At 49.9% G+C, this 22,958-nt stretch overlaps 1 protein-coding gene across 1 annotated transcript; it reads left to right on the top strand.

Annotated features, from left to right (window-relative positions):
• The first annotated feature begins 1,362 nt into the window (after positions 1–1,362).
• On the top strand, positions 1,363–13,615 carry Sema3g (semaphorin 3G). The gene is made up of 16 exons (XM_038349311.1): positions 1,363–1,494; positions 3,344–3,504; positions 3,611–3,673; positions 3,907–4,026; positions 4,301–4,391; positions 4,506–4,622; positions 4,783–4,928; positions 5,118–5,232; positions 5,343–5,412; positions 5,686–5,830; positions 6,079–6,310; positions 6,399–6,490; positions 7,331–7,372; positions 8,805–9,039; positions 9,299–9,432; positions 11,069–13,615. The coding sequence occupies exons 1-16, from the start codon at positions 1,380–1,382 to the stop codon at positions 11,531–11,533; spliced, it is 2,343 nt and encodes a 780-aa protein (XP_038205239.1). The 5' UTR covers positions 1,363–1,379; the 3' UTR covers positions 11,534–13,615.
• The last annotated feature ends 9,343 nt before the right edge of the window (positions 13,616–22,958 follow it).

The following is a 22,958-nucleotide window of genomic DNA, read 5'->3' as shown; positions in this document are numbered from 1 at the left end:
CACTCCATCTTAGAGGCCCACCCTACAGGCATTTCTAGAATCCTGGAAGCTCTAACTTTCTAGGTAGTGGATTCTGAAAGGAAGGTGGCGGGTGGGGTGAGGTAGGAGCTGGGGATGGCAGGGACAGAAAAGGCTCTGAAATGGTGGCATGGGAGGCTCCCACTTACCCAGATCCAGTTCCTCACTGTATCTCCCCTCCACTCCTTTCCTGTATTCAGCAGAGTTCGTGACAGAACCATGGCACGTAGGACTCGTGGGCTTGGGAACTCTCCACCGACTCACTGTGCTCTGGCCCCTGGGCTTCTGAAATTCTGGGGCCTGAAGGAAGCAAGACAATGGAAGGTCCCCTGGGTTTCCAATAAACCTTGTTCCCACCTCAGAGAAAGCCTGAGATGAGGCAGAACCTGATAGATTCAGGGTGGGGCTCTGGAGCCTGGGGAACTCTGTGTAGGTGACCTTAGGCCAGTAGTTCTCAGCCTTCCTTACCTGCAGACCCTTAAATACAGTTCCCCATGTTGTGGTGACCCCCCCCCCCATACAGTTGTTTTCATTGCTACTTTATAACTGTAATTTCACTACTGTTATGAATTGTAATGCAAATATCTGTGGTCTCCCCGCCCCCTCCCCTTCTCCCCCTGCCAGACAGGGTTTCTCTGTGTAATAGCTCTAGCTGTCCTGGAACTGTGTGGATCAGGCTGGCCTCGAACTCACAGAGATCTGCCTGCTTCTGCCTGCCAAGTGCTGGGATTAAAGGCATGAGTCTTCACGGCCTGGCTAATTATCTGTGTTTTCTGATGGTCTCACACAACTCTTGTGGAAGGGTCTTTTGACACCAAAGGGGTCACAACCCTTAGATTGAGAGCTACTGCCTTAGGAATTTATTTCTTACCAGTGCAGGTCTGAGAAGTGCGGTGGGTTCTTAAGCCCCTGCCAGGATGAGCTTCTTGGGTTGGAAATGAGCTCTCTACCCGGAGCAACTTCGGCAGTTCAGGAGAGCTGGGCAGTGAGGTCAACGATGTCTCTGGAGAGGCAGGGAGCCAAGGCAGAACCCCCACTTGACCCTGAACTCTTTTTCAGGTTGTCTTGCCCCTTTGTCGCAAGGAGCCTGGGTACTTGTTTTCATTTAAACTATCGGCACCTCAGCTAGGGGGAAGTCTTCTAAGAGGGGAACGGGCTGGCTTCCCACACAGGCACTGAATGGGCCAACTGGGATAGCTGGAGAAACTGCAGGTAGATGGCAGCCTTGGAGCTCCTCTGCTTCCCTTGGCCTCTCCGCCCTCCCACCCAGCACTGGGTGGAGCCACTGCCTTATAAGTAGCAGGCCTGGCGGCAGCAGCGTAAACTACATCCAGCAGCTGGATCAGAGCTTGGGTCCCAGCATGGTCCCCTCGACTTGGGCCATCTGCTGCCTCCTGGGGAGCCTCTTGCTCCATGGGGGCAGCCCCAGTCCTGGTCCCAGCCCCAGTGTGCCCCGTCTACGGCTCTCCTACAGAGGTACTGGCCAGGGCTGCCCTGTTCGTGTGTGTGCATGTTGTGAATGTCTGTGGCTCTAGGACATCCCTCAGCCAGCCAGCGGCAGCAGCGGTAGAGCCAGGCTCTGTAGATCCCTTGGTCAGCCCCTGAATGGTGCTAAGGATGACTGTGTGAGGAAAGAGACGCATCCTGGGAGCCATGGCCAAAGTGGGAGACTAATGCAGGGTGGAAACCGAGGAGGCTGCTGCAAAGGGAGGGAGGGAGATGGAAATCCTGAGTGACCCAGAGCTGGGAGGGGGACAGAGGGACAGGCAGAAGGGAGCGTATAGAGAGGGTCTGGGTGGACATCAAGGGTGTGGGTAGAAGTTAGCCCTTGTCCTGAGCCACAGGGAAGGGAGGAGCCTCTTCTACCTCTTGCAGCCTGCCCTGGCTTATTATCCAAGCTCACTTTATCATCCCTTCTCCACCTACGGTCCAGGAGAGCCTCTGCTTCCCTCTGCCATCCAGCGCGGGCTGTGTGTGTGTGTGTGTGTGTGTGTGTGTGTGTGTGTGTGTGTGCGCGCGCGCGCATGTGTACAGAGGGGGCCTCCCATTCTAATCTACCTGTGTGGTACTGTCTCCTTTGACGGTCTATGGGGAAAGATGCTTAAGACTAAGATTTCATTACAGATTCTTCTTCACCAAAAATGAATCACATTTATTTATTTATTTATTTATTCATTTTGAGAGATGGGGATGGAGAGAGACAGGGAAAGAGAGAGAGAGAGAAGGGGGGGCGGAGAATGTGTTGTCCAGGTGCACATGTGGAGGTCAGAAGACAAGTTGCAGAATTGAGGCCCCAAGGGATCAAACTCAGATTGTCAGGTTTGGTACCAAGGGTCTTAGCTCGCTGAGCCATCTCACCAGCCCTGCAGACTGCCCTGGTGGGGAAGAATCACCCTCCTCTGGGAACCTCAGTTAGAAGGTGGAAGGTCCAAGCTTGCTGTGGAGACCAAGGGGGAGCCACAGTTTTGAGGGGAGATCAGGCTGCTAGAAATGGCCTGCAAGACCGAAGAGTCCATATTAACCAAGGAGGGCTTCCTGAAGAGGCCACCAATGAGTTTGGGGATGGCGTGGAGTGCTGGGGGAGCTCTAGGCAAAGGGTTGCTCTGGGCCTTCCCAAGAGTGCCAAGTCCACCAGCTCTTTGTTGAGGCATCACTCCTGCCTCCTCAGGGAACTATATCAAGACCCACAACTCTTGGGGCCCTCGATCCCTCCATCTCTGGGGTCAGCCGGCAGGACAGTGTCTGTGAGGGAGAATGTCATTTGCCAACAATTCTGAGGCTGGAGTTCTGCCTGGCTGTGCCCAATCTGCCCTGTGCTGTGTTGTTCCCTCTGCCCGAACCTGTCCCCCTTCCCGGTGGAGCTGGTCTTGCAGATGTTCACCCTCTACCACCTTCCTCCTGACTCTCCAAGCTTTTTGTCGAGCTTGTTTACATAATTTCTGTTGGTGGGGCTGTCTTCCCCAGGCGCGCTTAGCAAGGTGCAGATAGGATCCGGGGAAGTGGTCCGCTGAAAGATCAAGAGTCTGAAGAATGGAGGAGGGAGGGTAACTGGGAATTTGCTTAGTGGTAGAATGCTTGGGTGCTGAATGTGATGGAAGGTGGCCCTAGGTCTGATCTCCAGGACCTCTTTAAAATAAAAAAAAATGAAGGTAAATTAGACTAGCTTGGGTGGGAGCTGAGAGCTGCTTGTACTATTTGCCCCAAGAACCATGTCCCAAAAGCCTTCCAGCAACCTTGTGCACGGCAACATTTTCCAGATGCACTATCTGACTGGGGAAGTAGGTTGAGTAGCAGACCCTAACCCTCCCCCCTTGATCTCTGCTAGATCTCCTGTCTGCCAACCGCTCTGCCATCTTTCTGGGCCCACGGGGCTCCCTAGACCTCCAAGTCATGTACCTGGATGAGTATCGGGATCGCCTTTTTCTGGGAGCCCGTGATGCCATCTACTCTTTGAGGCTGGATCAGGCATGGCCAGACCCCCGGGAAGTGAGTGGGACCGATAGGGGCGAAAGTGGTGGACCTCCAGATGGGAGGCCAGAGGGAGACTCGAGACCATGAGTGGAAGGACACTGAATCACCGGCTGTATTTCAGGTCCTGTGGCTGCCACAGCCAGGACAGAGGGCAGAGTGTGTCAGGAAGGGAAGAGATCCTTCGGTGAGTGTTGTTGACAAGAGCCTTTCCAGCTACCCACTGCCAGGCCATGGCCTGCAGCCGTTCCCTTGGTGCCTCTGCTTGAAGCCTTTGGAGCAGATCCTGAGTGTTTGGGAGGCCTGGGAAGAATGTGACCTTCACCCAAGTCCTCAGAGCTGATACGAAGCAGGGCTGAGCCTTAGAACCCAAGGGCATGGTGCACTCCTTCCTCACCCTTGGGCGCCTCCCTTCCGCAGACAGAGTGTGCCAACTTTGTGCGCGTCTTACAACCCCACAACCGGACCCACCTGCTGGCCTGTGGCACTGGCGCCTTCCAGCCCATCTGCACCCTCATCACAGTGGGACATCGTGGGGAGGTGAGCCTGGGCCTGGCCCCACGAGAGACTGGGAAGCAGTGACATTTCCTCCCTGCTGTCTGAACGCTTCCCATTGAACCAGGGGAAGACGGAGGGGGTAAGGGCTTGAAAGGCGCCTTTGTGCTGGGGTGCTGACCCCATCAGAGAGGCCTTGGATGAGGATTTCTTCCTCCACCCCCACCCTATGCTCCAGTTGCACGCCAGGGTCACTGCCTGGGTCGAGGCCTGCTTCTCTCTCAGGTGACACCCTTCTGTGCCCTTTTCTTGCCTCTAGCATGTGCTCCACCTGGAACCTAGCACTGTGGAAAATGGAAGGGGGCGTTGCCCACACGAGCCAAGCCGTCCCTTCGCCAGCACTTTTGTAGGTGGGTGACACCAAGCCAGAGTGTGCCGGGAGGGTGAGAGTTGGCCTGTGGCACTGGGGAGGGATGGGCTGGTTGCTGGGCCTGGCCCTCTCTCCTGAGTCTCGCCCCTTCTAGGTGGAGAGTTGTACACAGGCCTCACTGCTGATTTCCTTGGACGTGAGGCCATGATTTTCCGAAGTGGGGGTACCAGACCAGCCCTGCGTTCTGACTCTGACCAGAGCATCCTGCATGGTGAGGCCCCCTGAAGGCAAGGCTGCCTGGGATCCATCCCTCTGTGGTGACAGAAGATAGCTAGAAGGTGGCACAAGGTGGACAGGCCACACCTCCAGCTCCTGGGGTGGGGGAGTCATGTGGCTTCCCCAGTCACACCACTGCCCTGTCACTCTCCCAGACCCCCGGTTTGTGATGGCTGCTCGGATCCCGGATAACTCTGACCGGGATGATGACAAGGTGTACTTCTTCTTCTCTGAGACTGTCCCATCACCAGATGGTGGCCCAGGGCACGTCACCATCAGCCGTGTGGGCCGAGTCTGTGTGGTAAGCGCTGTGGTGGGGTGGTGAGGTTCAAGATCCCTGTTGTGACCTTCTTCCTAGACTGTCCCTCCACAGTAGAGAAACTGAGGCAAGGATACAGTGCTGAAATCCATCCCTCTCCCTATGGTTGGGGTCGAGGAACAGGAAGTTCCTCATGGGACATAAAGCTAACTCCAGCCTCCCATTCCCCAGAATGATGCTGGTGGCCAGCGGGTACTGGTGAACAAGTGGAGTACCTTCCTCAAGGCCAGGCTGATATGCTCTGTGCCTGGCCCCAGTGGGGCTGAGACTCACTTTGACCAACTAGGTAAGGGAATGGCCAACCAGGACTGGGTTCTGGGGGTAGGGAGGGCTCTGAGCAGGTAAGTCAGAACCCTGGCAGCTGCTATGATGCTGACGCCTCTCTCTGTGTCCCAGAGGACGTGTTCCTGCTGTGGCCCAAGTCAGGGAAGAACCTTGAGGTGTATGCGCTGTTCAGCACCGTCAGGTGGGCACGCTTTACGCCCCTCACTCAGCCACCCCAGTCTGGCTTCTCTATTGAGTCTCTGCCCTCATGCCACAGTCTTTCCGTGGCTCTTCTCCCTGACTCGGTGACGCTGTGACTATTCTTTCATCTTACCTTGGTTTCGTTACTGTCTGCTCTGTGTTCCAGTCTTTGTTTTCACTAGACACTGTCATCTTCCGTGTCACTTGCTGAGGCAGTTTGTATCACCTGCAACTCCCTTGGCCTGGCCTGATTGTCCCTGTTTGTCCTTGGCAGTGCTGTGTTCCAGGGCTTTGCCGTCTGTGTGTACCACATGGTAGACATCTGGGAGGTCTTCAATGGGCCCTTTGCCCATCGAGATGGCCCTCAGCATCAGTGGGAACCTTATGGGGGCAAGGTGCCCTTCCCCCGTCCTGGCGTAGTAAGTAACTGCTTGGGACCAGGCGAGGGAGTTCTAAGTAGATGGTGCAGGTGGTAGGGGTAGAGGGTAGGAGCGCTTCTCTGTAGGAAAAGCTTCAGGTTTACATCCATCCCATGGTAGTTGTGGGCCGGGTCTACAGAGGGCTTGGGACGAGAGCCTCTGCTATGTGCATGTCCCCATGGAGGTGGAAAGAGGCCTGGCAATGCCATCCTGGGGACTGCAAATGTCCCCTTTGTTGCCACTTGCAGTGCCCTAGCAAGATGACCGCACAGCCTGGGCGACCCTTTGGCAGCACCAAGGACTCCCCAGATGAGGTGCTGCAGTTTGTCCGAGACCACCCACTCATGTTCCAGCCTGTGAGGCCCAGGCGTGGACGCCCTGTCCTGGTCAAAACTCACTTGTCTCAGCAGCTGCGCCAGATTGTGGTGGACCGAGTGGAGGCCGAGGATGGGGTCTACGATGTCATCTTCCTAGGGACCGGTAGGAGGGCGAACAGAGGTAGCCAGGTTTGTGGGGATAGGGTAGTTCCTTCCTTCTTGTCTCACTAACCCTTGTTCCCCTGCTCCAGATTCAGGGTCTGTGCTCAAAGTCATGGCCCTCCATGCTAGTGGCTTGGCTGAACCTGAAGAAGTGGTGCTGGAGGAGCTCCAGGTGTTTAAGGTGAGCAATGGGGAGGGATCTACCTCCCACCCTCGGGCCTGGGGTAGGTTCCAGGGGAGTGAACCCAAGGGAGAAGCTCAAAATATGGCACAGACTGCTGAAGCGGCCCTGGGGTGCTTCTAAATTACTGGGAGAGCTAAGGTAGCAAGTGGACCGTAGACTCAAGTGCCTGGTGCTTTCTGGGGAGGGAAAGCCTTATCAGGCTCAACTTGCAGTGATAAAGTGGGTGAGACTCCAAGTCCCCAAGAGTTCTCCTCCCCACACATATCTGGACAGGGACTGACTCTGTTTGGGAGGCTGTTTTGATTCTGGATATGAGGCAAATGATTTAGGGCAGTTGGTTCACAGCTGGGGAACATTGTGGGAAGGGATGCTGGACCTCTGTGCCGAGTCTCCCACTTGGCCTGTAGGCCAGCCAGGGTGAGGGGACATTTCTGGATGTCAGGAAAAGACTATCCAGCTGTATATTTATTTATTTGTCTGCACTCAAACTCAGAGAAATCTACCTGCCTCTGCCTGCCCGGCACTAGGACTAAAGGTGTTTACCACCGTACCCGGCATTTGCTTTCATTTTGGGGATCACGTGTCTCTATGTAGCTTAGCTTAGACTGAGACTAACTATATAGAGCAGGCTGGCTTTGACTTCTTGCCTTGACTGCTCAAGTGCTGAGATTACAGGCAAGCACCACCTTTCCCCAACGCCACCCATCCTTTGCTGCCAGGAGGTACAGTGATCAGGTGGAGGGCACTGGCTCCTACACAGGGTTTGGGGCATGTTGAAAGCAGGGATACTGGGCACAGTCTTCAACAGCCCATCCTAAGCCCCCATCCCTTTTGCAGGTACCAACACCCATCACCCAGATGGAGATCTCTGTCAAAAGGGTAAGGCCCACCCCTTCCCCATGTCCCTTCTCCTAAACTTGCTTTGGATTCTATTGGAGAGCTGGGCCCATCAGATTTGATTAGGTCTCGCAGCTAAGGCCAAGTCCAGCAGGGAGCAGAGTGTCATGTGTTCAGATAAAGCCACAGAAGCCCCTGGGGGAGCCTTGGAAATAAAATCCAGATTTCTAATCAAAAAAGGTTACTCCATTTTGTGGTATGCTGTATGCCCTTAGGTGTGTGTGTGTGTGTGTGTCTGTCTGTCTGTCTGTCTGTCTGTCTGTCTATAGGCTAGAGGATCTATCTCCTTAGTGTCATTCTTCAGGTGCTGCTCACCTTGGAGACAACTTCTTGGCCTGGAGCTTGCCGATTAGGCTAGAGTGTCTGGCCAGCCATCCCCAGAGCCACATGTCTCTGCTTGCCCAGCCTAGAGTTGCAGGTGGGGCCACTGTACCCTGCTTTTTCACATGTAGTTTCTGAAGACTGAGCTTGGGTCCTTTGAGCTGTCTCCCCAGCCTCTGGGAGCAAACCCTCACTTCTTAAAGTTTTAAAAACTATCCTGCCAAGCTCGTGTTGCAGTGAGCAGGAGGCTGAATCTACAGGACCCTGAACATTATCATGGCAAATGGAGGGTGAAAATAAGAGAATTGTTTGTAGAAGTGGATTCTGTCCTCTTAGCACATGGGGACAAACTCAGATTGTCAGGCGAGGTGGCCAGTACCTTTACCTCTAGAGTCATGTCACTGGTCCAAATCTCAGTTTTTATACTGGGAACACTGTGGACATGCTACATGGGGCTGAGGACAGCTATGAGCATGGCCCAACACAAAATTATGAACTAACTTAAAACACGAGTTGGTTTTTCCTTCCCCTAGTTTGTTTTTGATAACTCAGTTGCTCATATATGAGCTTTGCAGATGACAGTGTTATATCACAAAGTCAGAAGTTTGGCCATGCCTGTAAGGTACAATTCTGAAGTCAGAGGTAAATCACCCAAAGTCCCTTAGGTGTAGCTGGCAAAGGTTGACAGCAAAGAAGGCTGAAAAAGTCTTTTGTTTGTTTGTGTTTTTTTCGTTTGTTTGTTTGTTTTTGTTTTTTATTTTTCGAGACAGGGTTTCTCTGTAACTTTGGAACCTGTTCTGGAACTAGCTCTTGTAGACCAGGCTGGCCTCGAACTCACAGAAATCCGCCTGCCTCTGCCTCCCGAGTGCTGGGATTAAAGGTGTGCGCCACCACCGCCTAGCTCCGAAGATGTCTTATAGAAAAGCCACTAGCCACCACCATCCATTCACAGCCTAGCACATGATCTGGAGAACATTCATCATCTCTCGTCTGGAAGTCTTCCTGAAACTGATGGGTCTTGGGAAAATCTGGGAGTTGAGAGCCTGTTGGTGAAGCCTAGTTCACTGCGGCTCTTCTTGTGTTCCTTCCCCAGCAAACGCTGTACGTGGGCTCTCCATTGGGCGTGGCCCGGCTGCAGCTTCACCAGTGCGAGACTTACGGCAGTGCCTGTGCTGAGTGTTGCCTGGCCCGGGACCCATACTGTGCTTGGGATGGCTCATCTTGTACCCGCTACCGCCCGAGTTTGGGCAAGCGCCGGTTTCGTAGGCAGGACATCCGGCATGGCAACCCTGCTCTGCAGTGTCTGGGCCAGAGCCAGAACCACGACAGTGAGTGGTGGGCTGGGGATGTGGGTTAACCTGTGAACTGGACTTCATCCCTGGGAAGTATGGACTTAGAAAAGTCCTATTGTAATAAAGTCCCCGGTTTCCCTATTTGTGGGGCTACACTCTTCTCGCACTGAGAATGGCTTGAGGGTGATGAATGTCTAAGTCCTCATCACACGGGTATCTGATGCCAATTAGTTTGTGGTCCTCAGAGCTGGGGTCCCTGAGTTTCCATGCTGACCTGACCTGGTCCTCTCTACAGAGGAAGCTTCAGGACTGGTGACCAGAGTCTTTGGCACAGAGTACAACAGCACCTTCCTTGAGTGTCTGCCCAAGTCTCCCCAGGCTGCAGTGCGCTGGTTCTTACAGAGACCGGGGGATGAGGGGACTGACCAGGTGAGTGGAGACCCCGCCTTGAGATCCACTTCCCTCCATGAACTCCAAACCCTAAGCTCTAGAAAGGAACTCTGGGGTGAACTGGCAAAGATCATCCTGAGAAAAATTATACCCCAGGGTATACCTATAAAGACCTCTCCATATTTCTGCTTCTGGGAGTACCTAGGCTGGATGTAGCTACAGTCAGCCTCTCTAGTCTGTGAGGGGTGTGGCAAAGGTTGGAGAGAGGGAATGGGGTCCAAGGTGGTCTGCAAGTTGTCGTGCTAACACATGGCTCAGCTTCGAAGGGTCTCTTCCCCAGTGTTTCTTAATTCTTCTCTGCCTCAGTCCTGGTCCCTGACCACTATGTTACCTTCTGTTGCTAGCTGTACAGGCCTACCTGGACCATACAGCCTGCCTACCATAAGTCAGTTCGCGAGTTGGGCAAGGGGCTGGAGATTGAAACACGCACATGTGCACACATGCATGCACGCATGCACTCAGAGAGACACGGGTCATCCTTGAAACAAGAATGCCAAGAATGCCAACTTTATTTTGTTCCAGGGCAGCTTATATAGTGCCTTCTCTGACCAATGGTCATGCCCTGGCTCTTGGGATCCTTCAGCTGCAAGCCCACCTGAAACCATTCCCCTGCCATCAGGGAGGTCTTGTGCTCAGAGCAGCTACAAGCATAGGAAAACAAGTTGTTTACTCCGGCAGGCAAGGGGTCATAGAGAATTCAGGGTCTGAGGATTCACAGTCCCCAACACCTAGCCCTCAGCTTCTTCCTCAGAAGCCAGTTGTCCGGCCAAGCCCTCTTTTGGTCCCAACTGGGAAGGTTCATCCACCCCCAAGATGGCTTCAGTCTGGGGTGTGAGGCAGAGCAGAGTTGGGAAGGGTTTTCCCATGGGGAGGGAAAAAAAGGAGGGGTTTAATTACAAGAGGGGCTCTTCCTCCAGCTTGGGAGCCAGGGAGGGCAAGCCTGGGACCAGCTGCAGGGCTGGGCACTGAGGAGATTCCCTGGAGTAGGGGGAGCAACAAGATGAGGTTACACAATGCTAACCACCCAGGCGGTTTACCCTCAGCGTGCAGATGCACAGACCAAAGCCCAGACGGGGTTAGTTAGTAGAAGAACTTGGGCTCAGAGCCAGCTCTTGCCTCCCACACTCGAGTGGGCACTTAGCCCACCCCAGGCTTGGGCTGTGGGTCTCACACTGTGGAGAAGTGAACAGGACAGACGGAGACAGGGAAGGGCCAGCATGACTGCTCGTGTGTGTGTGTGTGTGTGTGTGTGTGTGTGAGTGAGTGAGTGAGTGAGTGTATGTGCGTGTTTGTAGAATTTTCCTTAGCTCGGAGTAAAACCTCATTAGACACACACCTAAGGGTGGTAAATATAGAAAAGCAGGGCAAAGGGCCGGGCGGTGGTGGCGCATACCTTTAATCCCAGCACTCGGGAGGCAGAGGCAGGTGGATCTCTGTGAGTTCGAGACCAGCCTGGTCTACAAGAGCTAGTTCCAGGACAGGCTCCAAAGCCACAGAGAAACCCTGTCTCGAAAAACCAAAAAAAAAAAAAAGAAAAGCAGGGCAAAGAAAATGAGATGAACGTCCTCCCCAACTGCTTGCTAATGTCTCCTGTGCCCTCCTACCCGCCCTGTAGGTGAAGACAGATGAACGAGTCGTGCAAACAGAGCAGGGGCTGCTGTTCCGGAGGCTCAGCCGCCTGGATGCAGGGAACTATACCTGCACCACACTGGAGCATGGCTTCTCCCAGACTGTGGTTCGTTTTTCCCTGGAGGTGATCGCAGCTGTGCAGCTGGACAGCCTGTTCCTTCGGGAGCCAAGGCTAGAGGAACCCTCAGCCTGGAGAGGCCTGGCCTCCGCCTCACCCAAGTCATGGTATAAGGACATCCTTCAGCTCGCTGGTTTTGCAAACCTGCCCCGTGTGGATGAGTACTGTGAACGTGTATGGTGTAGGGGTGTTGGGGAGCGCTCAGGCTCCTCCCGGGGCAGGGGAAAACAGGCTAAGGGCAAGGGCTGGGCAGGGCTGGAGTTGGGCAAGAAGGTGAAGAGTCGGGTGCTGGCTGAGCACAACAGGACACCCCGGGAGGTAGAAGCTGCTTAGGAGATGGCTGAGGAGGGGCTGGACATGCTGGGCTTTGGGGGACTCAACAGCATCTCCCTCCCACCCAGCTAGAGCAGAGGAGGCCAGGGCACCTGGTTATCTCTTAGAGATGGAATTCTCTACCACCTACAGGAAAGACTAGAGGCTGGTGGGAGGGACCGTGCACCTCAGCCTCCCCCTGCCCTTCTCTGTGTTCTCAGTCCCAGACTGGAGCTGGCACCCCTTGATTATATGTCCCAAGGGGCCTGCTATTTGTTCTCAGAGATGGTGTGGCTTCCGGAGCACATTTCCCGTTGTGCCCAGAGGCAAGACGGTTGGGTGGTTCTTTCTCAGCTTGCAGAACAATGGCCATTCTGAGTGGGTGTATGGGTGGCTCTGAGGGGTGTATTGGCAGGTCACCAGAGAAGGGGAAAGCAGCCTCGTAAGATGGCACTCATGAAGAAGCTCTTGCCCCAACAGAGGTGTGAGAGAAGGTGACAAAGTGAGGAGGAAGGGGAGCGCTCTTCACCTGCCTCTGTGGTTGGTATCTAGATGTTTCTCTGCCTCAGCCCATCACCCTCTCATACTTACAGAGGAAGGGATTGCTGGAGCTTGGAGGTGGCCTGGCTCCCCTTTTACACCAGCATGGTACCCATTTACCAGGTCCCAAACTGTCAGGCCACGTTTGTGGGGTGTCCGCACCTCACCATCAGGAGGAGGTCTGTGGGGTGGAGAGAGAGAGGAAGAAAGCAGCTGCAGGAGGCACGGGCTACTTTCTAACAGTGAGGTAGGCACACTCAGGCCTGTGAGGGTAGAAGTAGGCTCCCTGAGAACTGCAGCCAGTGGGCAGGGCCAGCATGCTGGGCTTTGTCTAGGGTCACAAGGAACTAGAGAGGGGTGGGTCCCTGCCAGGTCCATGACAGGTGTCCTCAAGAATCAAAGGGACATCAATTGGTTCAGGAGTTACTGGGTAGGCCAGACATTTCCAACCCTGAGTCTATATTTTCTGCTAGACATAGGGTAGTCATGATGGCTCATTTATACGACTCCCATGTTTCTCGTGGTACTTGGGGTTAAACCCAGGGCCTCATGCATGCTGGACAAGTGCTCTGCTGCTGAGTTATAGCCCAGCTCTCATTCTCTCTCTTTTTAATGGAGACCATGGAGAAGAAAGCTGGTGGCAGTCCTGCTGTTCTAGGAGAGGCTGAGTGGCAAGGGCACATCTGGCGGAGGCTGGAGGGGAGAGGCTTTGCCGTCAGCTGTCTCTCCAGCTGGGGAGCGGAGTGGGGGAGGGAGGACAATGAAATGAAAAGCTATTCCCAGCCCGAGGGTGAGCAAGTTAGTGACGCACAAGATAGACAAGAGGGCAAGTGTGAGATCCCTCCTTTGAAAAGAAGGAAAAAGAAAAGAGAGGGTGGGGGGAGGAGATGAGAAAGCAAGATAGAGGTTCTTGTTTTATTGAAAGTCCAAACCTTGGGTTTATTTCCTCTATCTTCCCCCCTCCCCCAGTGCTGGGATCTGAACGTGCACCCCTTCTCCACTTTGCTCATCTGGCAAACAGCCCTGAAATCCACCCGCCCAAATCCAGATTCCCTTCTACTTGTGGGTGCCACCCCTTGGGATACTGGTGGATTAAACAAGAGGCGAGAGGAGTGGGTGGAAGCTGGGGGAAAGAAGGGATGTGCAGACAGAGGAAATGGAGGGGGTAGACCCTTTAGAAGGAGGAGGTCCTAAGAAGACAAAGTGGCAACCTAGCCTTCAGTGGCCTTTGGACTGAGTCTACTTTGCCAAGCTCTGGGTAGGATCCTCTGGAAAACACAGGGAGAAAGAACTTGACATCCTGAACAATGTACCCCTCTGCTTGGGAATAGGACAGCTCCTGTCGACAGCAGCCCTCCCCATGGTACTGTGGTACGAGCACCTGGGAACACTATGTGTGAACTGTGTTTGTGCTAGTGCTTTGAAATGGGCCTTTTGGCTTCTGAGTCTTCCAAGTATGCTTACTGAAATTGCTATTGATATTTTTATTGTGGTTACTTTTGAGCTCTGATGAGGGCCGCGGAGCCATAAAGGGATGAAAAAAATATTTATATCACCCAATTATATCATGACTGTATCTGTGTGTTTTTGTACTAAACTGATGGATGTGGGCTACCAAGGAGGAAGGAAGAACACTATGTGTTCCCGGAAATGGTCAGCAGAGATGGCATTTTCTAGCAGACAGGCAGTGTACGACAGTGGAAGAAGTCAGAGGGTTTTGCTCATAAAGAAAAGATTACTCAATACACAAGGAAAATCCTGTCCTGAGGGCTTATAAAATTGACCTTTCTGGAACTTCAGAAGATTTTGAGGGGGAGGAGAAGCTGGCAATGGGCAGACAGGCACGTAGGCGGCTCCATTCCTTTTTCACAACTCTTGACATTTGTAACACTGCCTCTTAGCCTGGTACTGCCTTCATTACAAGCCATACACTAATGTATATTAAGGCCACCAAAATCATGCCCAGTCAGGCTAGACTACAGCTTCTATGGAGGAGGGGAAGCCTTGAGAGTGAGCTACTAAGCCTGCTCAGAAGGCTTTCTGACCATGATCCCCATTGCTCCAGTGACAGCCTTCCCAAAGTCCACACTGATGCTAGGGGAAGATGGAAAAAAAACTACACAAACATTTCAAAACATACGGGGACAGCAGCCTACCTCCCCAGGAAACTGGCTGTGACATCTAGCCTGGATAGGTCCCTTGGAGAGTAGCAAAAGCAGGTCAGCCATTGATCTCATCTTGTAGGGTGACTCTGGAGCCAGGTGCTCTTTTTAACCTGGGCCCCTCTACAGACACCTAGGCTTCACTGAACCTGATGCTCCGTTGCCCCACTTCAAACCATCATCCCCACTGACTAGAGACATTGCCATTGCGTTTACTTGGCACTGGCCCAGCAAAGAGTACAGATGTGGCCCCCATAGCCCCCCTCTCCCCTTGGCCACATCACGCAGCCCCTGCTCCCAGCTGTCACTGCCACCCACGTTCCCAAAGATGTCAGCCATCTTCCCTCCCCCTCACTTCTTAGCTCAAGCCCAATTTCCGGCCTCAGTAATTTCACCTTCTCTCTATCTTTCTCTTGCAGCTTTTTCCTCTGTCTCTCTTACTTCCTCTGCTGTCCAGGCCCCTGGTTCCTGATTTCCCAAACAGGTTTAGAGCTAAAAGGAGGTGTAGACAAAGAGACTAACTAGTCAAGTGTTGCCAAAATTGTGTCCTGTGAATTGCTAATCCCCGGAAACCCTCCATGACCTCCTGGTCTCCGTGGTCTGTCAGATTGCAGGATTTCTGTGTTCATGGTTGCCCCGTGCCTGGGGGCTACTCCCCTGTGGACTCCTGCAATGGCCTCTCACCCACCTCCTCATTACTGTGGCATGGCCATGGCCTTTGTCTCTTGGTTTTTTTTTTTTTTTTTTTTTTTTTTTTTTTTTTTTTTTTTTTTTTTTTTCCCCAGGGCTGCTAACATCTTGTTTCTAATGTTCTGAAGAGCACATTTTTTAAAAGTGCTGATTAGATTAATTCCTTCCCTTTACACATGAGATTAATTTGTTAATCGTTGCCTCCCAAGTTGGTAAACACTGGAGATCTTGACTCCCAGATGTCAGTTGGTCTCCACTTCCTTCACCCTGGAGGCAGAGCTGTAAACCCACTAGCAGAGGAACTGTGGGTCTGGGGTCTTTCCTGTTCTGTCTCCATTCTCCTACCCTTAGCCTGCCTCCTCAGCCTCTTCTGCCTCTTCCAGTTGTCTCTGTGTGAGGGTGGGTGGTGGGGAGGCAGAGAGGCTGTGACTGTCCTGAACTGAGCAGAGCTATTTCTCAGGGAGGGTGGGGAGCTTGTCAGAATGAGGGAGCAGCCTCTCTGCTGTCTCAAATGGCTTCTATGCTTCTCTTTGATTTAGTTAAGCTTGGGTCAGGTCCTAGACATCCCAAGAATCTCGAGGAGTGAACATATAGAAGTTACCAAGAGACTGTCTCCTTTAAGACAATCCTCTCTGTAGCTGGCAGCAGCCTGGCTCCCTGGAAGACCAATTTGCACACTCGGTCAGCCCAGGAAATAGAGGCTTCTCTAGGTAGCACCATGTTTTGTTTTTGTTTGTTTGTTTTGTTTTTTGTTTGTCTGTTTTGTTTTTAGTTTTTCTAAACTGTATCTCTTGACTGTCCTGGAACTCACTCTGTAGACCAGGCTGGCCTCGAATTCACAGAGATCCACCTGCCTCTGCCTCCCAAGGGCTGGCATTAAAAGCATGTGCTACCACCACCTGGACACTATTTTCTTAAAAGTAGGAGAGAGGTACTCAGAAATAGTCCAGTTTTCATTGAAATAATGACTCAGCCCAGCCCCACTTGAGTCCTGGGCTCAAGGGTGCACTCCGTGAGGAGAAGCTTGAGCACACACCAGAAACCAATCTCCATGTTTTTCTAAGACTACAAACTTAGGAGTCCAGATTTGGACACGATATCTGATAAGCTTGGGGACTGTTGGGGGTCCCACCCGGCTCCTTTTCCGGACTCACCTTCCTCTCTGGTCTATTGGAGACTAGGAAAGCAGCAATGGCCTCGCGCCCACTTACCCCCACCCAGTCTGTTCATCTCGGGCCCCCTTTCCTCCAAGGCTGCCTTATAATGAAGCCTTTCACTTTCTTTGATGGAGTTTCATTAAGGAAATTTCTAGTTCCTCAACCATTCTCTGTCGGAGGTAAGAACTGCTGTGAAGTCTCCAGGGAGGCTTGTAAGGGATGCTGGGATTTCTTCCTAGAGGCCTCCAGCCAGCTGGTAGCCTAGCCCACTGATGGGGAACTGCAGGGAGGAATAGGCTCGGAGGCTCTAATCTAACAAGGGTATCTGTTTCCCAGGAGTATACCATTGGACAGAGAGGAACAATCAGGGCCATCAGAGAGCTGTGACTGATTAGGATTCCAAGGTGAATTAAAAAAAAAAGTTCTGGAACAGAATCCAGGTGTCTACCTTCAAATGGACTGGCCTGTTGGGAGGTCAAGGCAGCGCTGCTCCACAGATGTAGAGGAATGCCCCGGCAGAACAGTGGCTTGCTCGGTGGACATGATCTCATTGTGCCTACCACCTCCACCCGCCTCGGCTGATAAGAATCTCGGCCGTTTCCTGTAGTCCAAGGGTCTAGGACAATAGTGTGAACGGCTGTTCCAAATGGAAAGGACATTGTTCAGGGGAGAAAAAACAACACCCCAACACAAAGCCAGGGCAGGATCTGTCTAAATGTAAGAACCTGTTTACAAATCCACCATTTCCAAGCAGCGGAACACAATGGGGGATTGTTTCCTTGAGGATGGTGTCCATTCTAGTCTGATCCTGATGGCTAGGGAAGGCTTTGATGGCCCAGACGGTTTCAGATGCACTTAGACGGATGGACATTGATGGCGCGGACGCCTTCCTGTTTATCAGGCACGCAGGCAGGCTAGGGTCAAAAGTCAGGGTCAAGGGGGAGGAGTCAGGCTTTACTCCTCCATCTGGGGCCTCATGATGTATAATCCTTTAAAATGTGGTTTCCTTGCTTAGTCAAAATGGAGTTTTTTTTTTTTTTACATCTGGGGGCCTCCATGATGCTGGAACACGGGGTGGGCTGACATCAGGGTCAGTGGAGATGTGATTCACAGCATCTCTTGTCTTGCCCACGCAATCACAGACTAGTTGTGTGGGTGTCTGCCTGTGTGCACATGTGTGTATGTATATAAGGTAGAAATGCAATGCAGAAGAACAATAGAATCATATTAAATATCCTTGGGACTGGATATTCCGACTGGTGGCGGGGGAGGCAAGCCAGGGTTAGGAAGGCCATTTTGAGTCTAGAGGAACTAAACAAGTAGTCTGACCTGAATGGTAGTGTCATTGTTAGCTTTAATATTCATCTCTAATACTAACATAATACACCTCATGAATAAACTTGAACTAATGTGTTTAGAGCAAGTGAGGCACATTAATTAAAATTAAGTGTAATTCCCCAAACAGAAGGAAGTTTTTCATAATCTCATTCCTCAACGTGCTAACACTGACCTCTGGTGTTTAATACCAGAACAACATGATCAAACCCAGTGTGAGTAGATAGCCACCTTCCTCAGAAGGTGGCTGGGCCAGGCACCACCACCAAGAACGGCTAGGTTAAGAGCACTGACTGCTCCTCCAGAGGTCCTGAGTTCCATTCACACCGTCCACATGGTGGCTCACAGCCATCTGTAATGAGATTTGGTGTCCTTTTCTGGTGTGCAGGCATACATGTAGACAGAATACATAATAAATAAATAAATCTAAAACAACAACAACAACAAAAAAACAACAACAAAAAAAAAAACAAACAGCTAGCAAAACAGGTCTCTGCCTGCAAGGGGCTTCCACTCCAGAGTAGAGACAGACCCAGAACTGTAGGACTGACAGAGGACACGGGCTGCAAGGGAACAAGTAGAGACCAGAAGTGAGAACTCAGAGACGAAGAGGTGGCCATGCATTCAGTTCACCATGCTTAGGATGAAAGTTAGGGTTCTCCACTCTGGGGACCTGAGGCCCAGAAGTTTGGAAAAGAACAGGACAGAATGCCCATGGGTGGGGCACTGTCTGTGAAAGGCCACAGATACCAATCCTAAGCACAAAGCTATCATGTTTTATACTGTAACTGATGGAAGGAAGGGTGGGTCTGAGCTGAACACTGGCAGTGGCATAGGGGAGGGCAAAAATGTGAAAACCAGATGCACTGACAAGAAAGGAGGCTGATCAGGGAGGAGAGCAAAATAAAGCCCTGAGGTTTCTGGCCCCAGTAAAGGGAAGAAGCATAGGGGGAACATATGCATTGGAGAATTCCATTGAACATTTATTTCTGTCCTTCACAAAGGAATCATCTGTTGAGGGCCTCAGTTATGAAACAGTCATGAATTGAATAGGTACATCTACTAGTAATTTGTTCCAATAGACACTCTGTTATGAAAAAGCATTTCTTTTTTGTTGTTTTTAATATATATTTATTATTGATATTTATTGAGCTCTACATTTTTCTCTGTTCCCCTCCCTGCCTCTCCCCTCCTCTTCAACCCTCCCCCAAGGTCCCCATGCTCCCAATTTACTCAGGAGATCTTGTCATTTTCTACTACCCATGTAGATCAGATCTATGTAAATCTCTCTTAGGGTCCTCATTGTTGTCTAAGTTCTCTGGGATTGTGGTTTGTAGCTGGCTTTCTTTGCTTTATGTTTAAAAACCACCTATGAGTGAGTACATGTGATAATTGTCTTTCTGTGTCTGGGTTACCTCACTCAAAATAATGTTTTCTAGCTCCATCCATTTTCCTGCACAATTCAAGCTGTCATTTTTTTCTGCTGTGTAGTACTCCGTTGTGTAAATGTATCACATTTTTCTTTTTTCTTTTTTTTAAATATTTATTTAGTTACTATGTATACAATATTCTGTCTCTCTGTGTGTATGCTTGCAGGCCAGAAGAGGGCACCAGACCCCATTACAGATGGTTGTGAGCCACCATGTGGTTGCTGGGAATTGAACTCAGGACCTTTGGAAGAGCAGGCAATGCTCTTAACCTCTGAGCCATCACTCCAGCCCATATCACATTTTTCTTATCCATTCTTCAATTGAAGGGCATTTAGGTTGTTTCCAGGTTCTGGCTATGACAAACAAAGCTGCTATGAACATAGTTGAGCACATGTCCTTGTGGCATGATTGAGCATCCTTTGGATATATACCCAAAAGTGGTATTACTGGGTCTTGAGGAAGGTTGTTTCCTAATTTTCTGAGAAATCGCCACACTGACATCCAAAGGAGCTGTACCAGCTTGCATTCCCACCAGCAATGCAGGAGTGTTCCCTTTACCCCACAACCTCTCCAGGATAAGTTGTCATCAGTGTTTTTGATCTTGGCCATTCTTATAGGTGTAAGATGGAATCTCAGAGTTGTTTTGATTTGCATTTCTCTGATGACTAAGGATGTTGAACATTTCCTTAAGTGTCTTTCAGCCATTTTAGATTCTTGTGTTGAGAGTTCTCTGTTTAGGTCTTTATTCTATTTTTTATGGGATTATGTGATCTTTTGGTGTCCAATTTCTTGAGTTCTTTGTATATTTTGGATATCAGACCTCTGATGTGGGGTTAGTGAAAATCTTTTCCCATTCTGTAGGCTGTTGTTTTGTCTTGTTGATGGTGTCCTTTGCTTTACAGAAGCTTTTCAGCTTCAGGAGGTCCCATTTATTAATTGTTTCTCTCAGTGTCTGTGCACCTGGGGTTATATTTAGGAAGTGGTTCCCTGTGCCAATGTGTTCAAGTGTACTTCCCATTTTCTCTTCTATAAGGTTCAGTGTGGCTGGCTTTATGTTGAGGTCTTTGATCCATTTAGACTTGAGTTTTGTGCATGGTGATAGATATGGGTCTATTTTCATTTTTCTACATGTTGATATCCAGTTATGCCAACACCACTTGTTAAATATGCTTTCTTTTTTCCATTTGATATTTTTTGCTTCTTTACCAAAGATCAGGTGTTCGAAGATGTGTGGATTGCTATCTGGGTCTTCTATTTTGTTCCATTGGTCCTTCTGTCTGTTCTTATGCCAATGCCAAAAAAAGCATTTCAAATATACAAGATAGTCTTGGGGCACAGTAAATTCCAGAAGTTAAGGATGTATTAAAAAACAAAACAAATGCAATGATAGAGATGTTTGAAAAGGACACAGAAGTACTTAAAAGCCAAGACTTGAAGAATCTAGACAAGAAAAATCATATTGAACTGAAACCCAAAGTATAATATACACATTTCCAAGCCCATGGTGATATTAGTGATAAAATGAAAAATACACATTAAAATATAAACAATAAAAAGGATTGAGTAAATAAATAAGTGAGAGAAAATAGGTAAATTTATGCAGAAGAATGCCACATATGTTCTCAAAGAAAAGGGTGCGTAAGCCCCCCAACCTGTGGGCTGCACGTCAAGGGGTACAGCTGACAAGTGCTGCCTTGGGTCATGCTGACAGCATGGAACTTCATGTGATAAAATGAACTTTTCCTCTGTGTTCTTCAAAATTCATAACCCCACTCTAATCATGATAGAAGTCATGAGATTAACCCTATTTAGGGACACTATAGAAAATATTCCATATTACTCCGCAAAACTGTCACAGAATAATCTGACTATCACCTCCAAGAGGAACCTGAAAATGATTCAAGATGGTGGGGCATGTGGCATCTGTCTTTAATTCCAGAACTCAGGAGGCAGAGGCAGGTGGATCTAGGGCTAGGGAAACATAGTGAGACCTTGTCTCAAAAACAAAAAACAAGACAAAAAGATGAGTTGGTACTATGGAAGTATCCTGGGTAGAAATCAGAAATAAAACATAAGAAAAGTATAGGAAAAAAAAACAAGAAAAGCTGAATAATGTGTGGCCTGTAGTGGATTATTATGTATGAGCACTGGTTTATTTGCTGTGAGGAGTTTAACCACACAAAGCTAAGACAACAGCAAGAAGAAGCCCTGGGTTTGGATATGTGAGAATTTTCTCCCCATCTTCACTTTCCCCCTGTAAACTGTTCTAAAATTAAAATTTTGTTTAAGGAGCTAGAGAGACGTTTCAGAGTTAAGAATGTTTGCTGGTCCTCTGGAGGATCCAGAACCCACACAGAGGCTCACAACCATCTGTATGTAACTCTGGTTCCAGGGGAGCCTACTCACTTCTGATTTCCCTGGGGCAGTGCACAGACATGCGTTCAGGCAAAACATTCATATATATATAAAATAAATCATAAAATAAATCTTTAAAAAGTTTGTTAAAACTGGACGGTGGTGGTACATGCCTTTAATCCTAGCACTTGGGAGGCAGAGGCAGGTTGATCTCTGTGAGTTCAAGGCCAGCCTGGTCTATAGGGTGAGTTCCAGGACAGCCAGGGCTACACAGAGAAACTCTGTCTCAACAAAACAGAACAAAACAAAAAGTCACCTACCATAATAGTGGCTCAAACCTGTCATTTTAGCACTTGAGGGGCTCAGGCCAGTCTAGAGAGTTTAGGGCCAGCCTAGGCTACAGTGAGTTCCAGGTCAGAACAAGATGGGCAGGAACAAGACACATCCTGCCCATCAAACCTATGAAGTAGAAAATGAAGAAAAAGGGTCTAGTTCCAGGAAGCCCTAGGATAGTAGCTGTTCAGAAGGCCCAGGGGCAGCCAGCTCAGGCTCGGCTATAGAAGGCGGGCCTCCCAGAAAAGAGGCACAGCGACAATGATATACTATCTGAAGTTAGCAATAGGTACAGAGTAAATAAAATAGGCAGTTTATTCAATGGCAGCACTCTAGAGGCAGAGAGATGCAGGCCTCTGTGTGTTCAAGGCCACCCTGGTCTACCTACATAGCAAGTGCTAGGCCAGCCAGGGCTACTACACATCGAGATACTGCCTCAAAACAAGACAATGCCTCTCCACCCATACCCCCAAACCCAAGGGAAAAAAAGGGCAGTTACTAATTTAGGGGCAGAAAAGTTAAACCATAATGTATTGTCTGGATCAATAGTAAATCACATTATTATAGTCATGATAATATAAATTATCACAGAAGACTGAAAATGGGACTTTCCTAAGGTGCTAAGCCCACTGTAACATAAGAAGTCAATAATTTCTAATACTTCTAAATCAAGAAACTGCTTTAAAATGGCAGTGGTTGCCATTAGGAAGTGGGACTAGAAATAGAGAAGGGTGAGCTAGGAGTGGTTTTCATTATTATCCTTTTAGGCCTTACTAGTCTAATGACTTTCATAAGTATGTAAGTGCCGGATGGTGAGCCGTGCCAGGACCTTGCACATGGCAAGCATGTGTCCTACCACTGAACTCCACTCCTAGGAACTGCAGATTTTTAAATGAATTTATTACAGATTTAAAAATACATACCTTTACATATTAAAAATATATTACTTTCCTGTTTATTTTGATAGTAACAAAACAATACTTATGATTTCAAGTGAATCTAGTCAAATCTGAGGGCAATCACCATATACTTCTTGGATCTAAGTCTGCAAGATTTAGCAATATTTGAAATGAGAGCACTGTCCTCCACTGTTAGTGACAATGACTCACTGGAACCTTGGGAATTCAGAATGTAGCAATGCTGAGTTTCTTCCACTAACCCAAGCCCCATGAAGTCATTAAAAACATACAAATGTAAGATAGGCTCTATTCAGTTTCTCCCCAGGCTCTCTGCCAGATTCCCACCCGAGCTGCCTTGCCTAATGTGGATGTTGTGGTATGCAAGTTCTCGTTATACTAGTCAAAAGTGCTCCTGCCACCAGGCAGTGGGGCTTTGAGTGGCTCTCTCTAGCTATAGAGCTAAGACCACACAGGCTAGGGTGAGTGGAAGCCTTCTGCCCCACATAAGCACGTTGAGTGCAGGGACCCCCAGCCTTGCCACAAGG

This window comes from Arvicola amphibius, chromosome 12 (genome assembly GCF_903992535.2).
Source record: "Arvicola amphibius chromosome 12, mArvAmp1.2, whole genome shotgun sequence".
Taxonomy (NCBI): domain Eukaryota; kingdom Metazoa; phylum Chordata; class Mammalia; order Rodentia; family Cricetidae; genus Arvicola; species Arvicola amphibius.
This window is presented reverse-complemented; position numbering and strand designations above follow the sequence as displayed.

What these genes read in the sequence shown, in the direction of transcription:
- Sema3g (XM_038349311.1), top strand. Translation starts at nt 1,380, where the DNA reads ATGGTCCCCTCGACTTGGGCCATCTGCTGCCTCCTGGGGAGCCTCTTG. An exon ending in GACTCACTTTGACCAACTAG is followed by an intron (nt 5,233 to 5,342) that starts GTAAGGGAATGG and finishes TCTGTGTCCCAG; the next exon opens with AGGACGTGTTCCTGCTGTGG. An exon ending in GCGCTGTTCAGCACCGTCAG is followed by an intron (nt 5,413 to 5,685) that starts GTGGGCACGCTT and finishes TGTCCTTGGCAG; the next exon opens with TGCTGTGTTCCAGGGCTTTG.